The sequence below is a fragment of the Thalia democratica genome, chromosome 2 (assembly GCF_965202585.1).
Source record: "Thalia democratica chromosome 2, ktThaDemo2.hap1.1, whole genome shotgun sequence".
Classification (NCBI taxonomy): Eukaryota; Metazoa; Chordata; class Thaliacea; order Salpida; family Salpidae; genus Thalia; species Thalia democratica.
This window is the reverse complement of record NC_139166.1, coordinates 12,543,532-12,548,677: the sequence shown is the minus strand read 5'-3', so window position 1 is coordinate 12,548,677 and position 5,146 is coordinate 12,543,532. Positions and strand designations below refer to the sequence as shown.

General features: G+C 27.2%; 1 protein-coding gene across 1 annotated transcript; it reads right to left on the bottom strand.

The window, feature by feature from the left end:
• Positions 1-1,035: 1,035 nt before the first annotated feature.
• Positions 1,036-2,145, bottom strand: LOC145850060 (kelch-like protein 32). The gene has a single exon (XM_082955206.1). The coding sequence runs from the start codon at positions 2,143-2,145 to the stop codon at positions 1,036-1,038; it is 1,110 nt and encodes a 369-aa protein (XP_082811332.1).
• Between the last annotated feature and the right edge of the window lie 3,001 nt (positions 2,146-5,146).

Here is a 5,146-nt window from a genome sequence, read left to right as displayed (position 1 = left end):
ATTATGATAAACAATTTTTATTTAAAAGCTTATTGCTAATTGTTAATAGTGGACTACAACACAATATGAAAGCTGAAAACTTTCATCGGTGATTTTTATTTTTAACTTCTCTAAGATTCTTTTCCCTATGATATTTAACAATTTAACTTTACTATTGTAATTTTTTTTCTGTATTGTTCAGTTATTTTCTCTTCTAATTGTTAAGAGAAGACATGTTATTCAATTTTAAAAATAGAGCAATGAATCATATTTGTATATGCTGTTTTCACATGATTGTTATTGTTTTTCATAAACAAAATTGTCCTTTTGAAACCTTTAGACAGTAAAATATTTTTTTACTAATTTGTTTTAATAAAGTGGTTTGAGATATAAAAACTAAAATGGAAAATGTTCTTGCAACTTTTTAATAAATAAAAACTTTGAAATGTTTTTACATATTTATATAATATATTTTTTGATTTATTTTTAATTTACAAAAATAAATGCAAATTTAGGAAACTAAAATTTAGTTAGATTTTTTATAATTTTTTTTTTAACTATTACCATATAAGAACTGTTTTGTTTTTTTTTATTAATTTTATTCAAAAATACTTAATTTGTTTATTACTTCTATAAGTGTTCAATCAATACAAAATTTTTTGTTAAAACTTAGACTTCAATATTTTGAATTTTATTATACGTCTAAACTATACTAGCTAACTATTTAAAACAAATTTATTTGTAAAATTTCAAAATTTAATAAATAATAAATATGTTAGTTTCGAAAACATTGCAATGGTTTATGTGTAGAAATTAAACAAAGAAGTTTTAGGTTTTAGACTTTACCAACGAGAAGTTTAGGTTATTTATAAGGTTAACAAAAAAAAAGATTGCTTCCAAATACACAATCATGCATCGATAAACCAGAAATATAAATTATATTTAAATAAAAAACTTCTAATAAAGCACAATAAAAAGTTAAAGCAAAAACTTTATGGTACTAGCAAAACTACTTTAAATGTTAACAATCGATTACCAGTTACTCCGTCATTTTCACTATGGTTTTGGTAATTTAGCACAAGAAAATTTGTAAGCATGTTGGGTTGCCTCGCAAACTTTTTTTGACCACACGTCATTTTCTACGTCATAAAGAAAAACCGGTGCGTCTCGAGAACAGAAAAAAACAACCTTGCTTCCGAATGATGTGACGCCACATCTGTAAACATTTGACAAAAAATCACCGGGAGGCCTGCGCAACAAAACGAATTTGCCGCAACAAGAATCGAAAACTTCAAAACTATTTAACAGCAGACCGCCAAACACAAACAATTTGTTCTTGTGGGCGACCGTTTTGTGGAACACCCTTCTTTCGACCATGTTGGGCATGTTTGTCCATGTATCAGCAATGTGATCGTACGCTTCGACACTGTTTAATTTTCTGTCGTTGTTGTAACCGCCTGAAACGAAAATTCTTCCTTCGAACACGGCGCACGACGCGCTCTCCCTCGCCGAGTTCGTTCTAGCAACTTCCCTCCAAGTTGAGTTTGTAGTACTGAACTCGAGACAGTTTCTAGTAGGGTTTTCAGAATTGTAGCGTCCTCCAATGCAATATATTTTATCAATAAACGAACACGCACAAAAGTCTGTATGATAATCATGCATTTTACTTACAACGCTCCAAGTGTCAGTGGCAGGTGAGTATCTTTCAACGGGTGTCACCGGTACCCATCTGTCATTGTCGATGTCATAGTAATCGTAGTCGCCGCCAAGCGCGTAAATGTCACCCGTGATGCAAAAAACATCGTGATATTTTCGCGCATGATTGATTTTAGACAAGTTGCTTACTTTGGAAAGATTGTTAGCGTCAACAGTAAAGCAATCTTTGAGAACTTGAAGTTTTCTTTGACCACCGACAACAACAAAGCTAAAACTATCTTGGCTACAGTTCCTATTGTTAGACGAAGCCTTGATAGATTTAAACTCTTTCTTGTTTCTGATAGTTTTCTTTACAACGTCAAAACACTCGAAGTCCTTGACTATCCACATATTCTTGTCTACCATACTGTTCAAAGCAGGAACTGTTAGCAATGAAAGCCGAACTCTTTGCAGGAGATACTTCGCATGTTCACTTCGTTCAATACTTTTATGGTTCAACCAGGCATTCATTGCATTGAATACTTGCAGCTCCGAATCAATTAATAACTCAGAACTGTTTAATATTGCAGCTACAGACTTAAAATCTAACTCAAGAAAGTCTTCTGAATCAGCAACACTTGTAAACCAACGTTCAATGAGGCGTAAAGAAGTTTTGAAAATTTCTTGGAGACTAAAAAGTTTTGAGATGGAAAGCCACTTTAGAGTATTTAAAACTGAAACTTTTATTTTTACTTGTTTGCTAATTTCGTTTGCTGTTCTTTCATTTAACAACACTTTGCTAACTTTTAAAAGTTCTACACTGTTTTCTTCGTTAGCTTTCTTCTTTTCTGAGAAAATTTTGACAATTAGTATTACTAATTTCCAACACTTAATGCTTTAAAAGTATTAAAAATAATTGAGCAATTATTTATATTGATATTCATTTCAAGTAGTTAAAGTTAGTTAATCTACCACCATTATTATATTAGTTTATTGATAGATATTTAATAATATATATTAAATTAAACTAAGAAGTATTTAGTAAAACTTGTAAAACTTTCATAAGCACAATAAAACTCAATCATTAACTTTATTACATATTTTCTTCTAGTTCTAAAATATAGATATTTCAAAGGTAGTTGAGTTATTTTTTTTAATAGACAAAACAACTATAAATCTTTAAAATTAAAATCTATATTATTTAAAAAATAATTATTAAAAATTTAGAGTTATTTAGCGCGCCGAACTGATAGTGATTTATTTATTATTTAGTTTCGGTTGGTAGTAAAACTACAAAAATCTTGAATATAACTACAACATAACTTATATATGAGATAAAAACTAAAAAGTTTATCAGTGCATTCTCTAATAATTTATCAATTAAATTATATTGTTTCAAAAATACAGTTAAAATCTTCAATATGTAAGGTAATAATTTTGTGACACATTTTTAATTTTGTGTAAAATACTAGTTTATAATAATACTATTATTTTATTTGGTATACAGTTTTAGATTTTTATTTTATTTTTTTTAGGTAAAATATTAATTCTTACTATTTTTTAAAATTAACCCATTACGGCTGGTTATTCAGACTTTAGAGATTTTGTTTTTTATTAAAATTATTTTTTTAATTTACAAACAAAAAACAATTTTCAAGACTCTTATGTTCCTAGTATTGCACTAAAAACATATTTTTAAAACTTGATAGAAGATTTTTACTAAAATTTTAAATGCAATTTTGCTTTAAACTTTTAAAATAAGAAGTATTTATCTTCAGTAATAAACACATAATTTCAAAGAGTGATTGTCATTGCTTATTTGGTTTGCTTAACAACTAACACTTTATAACTTGGTATGTTAGAAAATTTTTTTTAGGTTTTTACAGTTTTTCAGTTAGCTTTACTGTAGTTGTAAGGTTGAACATTAATAGCAATTAATTAAACATAACTTTAAGCTCTATATCTATTTTTATAAATTATTTTCGCATTATAATAAACTGCTTTTAAGAATAAGAAAAATATCACAATCTTTAAGTGTGAGCTTAATCTCAAGCGTAGACGTATATTTATCTCTTAAAAATATTGATTATTTTAACTTAGACCTAAAAGTAAAAGAATCAACGTTTTTGTGCTTAATTCGCAACAAATCAGAATTTTCTAAATATAGTAACATGATCTAATGTCTATCACCTTATTGGTAAAAGCTAATAGCTAGTTTTCAACATGTACTTTTCAAAAATGACGTTTTAATTTCTACATTTTTAATTTTTGTTTAGTTTTTTTTAGTTTAGTTTAATTTTATACGTTATTTATTTAAGTAATAATAATAAAAAACTACCTGATTTCACCACATCAACTTGTTGGCTGGTATTTTCTTTACACAGATCGAGAAAACCAAGCTTTTTATTTTTTGCGAAAAACTTCTCATCAGTTGTTGATGAAACTAGTTTTTGTTTCACTATACTTTTGCTCATATTTTTATTTTAAAATCTGCAACGTTCAATATTATTTAGTATAGAATAAGTATAAGGTATGGTTTGTTGTACAATTAACTTTTTGGTATTATCTATATATATATTATTTATAAATATATATATATATATACTCATCATAATTTAATTCTGCCTTATTTAACTATTGTCTTATAAGTACTAGAATCTGTTTTGGTCTACGTTATAAAAATCAGAAAGACAATTCAGAAAGAGACACAAAACGCTATAAAAAATCTTTATCTAGAATATATAAGTTATTTTATAAACAACCTTGAAGTAAATAAAACTTAATAATAAACCAAGTTTTTATGCAGTAAACTATAACACAGTTAAAAGCTGTCAAAAATTTAAATCTATTTCAAAAGACTATAAACAACTAACTATAGCTTATATAAATACCTCAAGTAAACAATAAACTACAAAAGGCTTAACAAACTATTAAACATGTAAATCTAACTCGCATATTAAAAGCAATTAAACACACAGTTAAAATATTAATCTATGTTGAAATAATACTTACAATAAACATAAAATCAAATAAAATTCAAGTAAAGTTCTTTTACCAGATCCTTCTCTTAGCTACACAATACACAACTAACTGCACAACTATATGTATCTGTTAAGTCTTTTCAGGAACTTCGTCATTATTTCTCACGCCTCACTAACCCTCGTTCTGATTGGCACAAAAGGTTATGGTTGGGTGGTTTAACAGTTGACTTCCATATATGATCATTGTTGTCTGGCTCTACATATTTAGAGTTGAAACAATGAATAGTTCAAGTAAAGTAAAAACATTTTCAAAACGGTAACCAAGGACTTAAAAAAACTTTAGTAAAAATAATAACCATTAGTCTTAGGAACAGTATCTAAGTTAGCTTGTGTTTTACAAAAAAGCCTGAAATCTAATTAAATTTTAAAACTATTATAAGTATGCCTTAACTAAACATCCTAATTATCCTGAGACTTGAGAGTGTGTTACCCTGTTTGTCATAGCAATTACATGCCTTTGGCTAATTCTGACTAAGTTGAAATTTACACAT

Coding starts and splice junctions, on each gene's coding strand:
- LOC145850060 (XM_082955206.1), bottom strand. CDS start 2,145: ATGAATGCCTGGTTGAACCATAAAAGTATTGAACGAAGTGAACATGCG.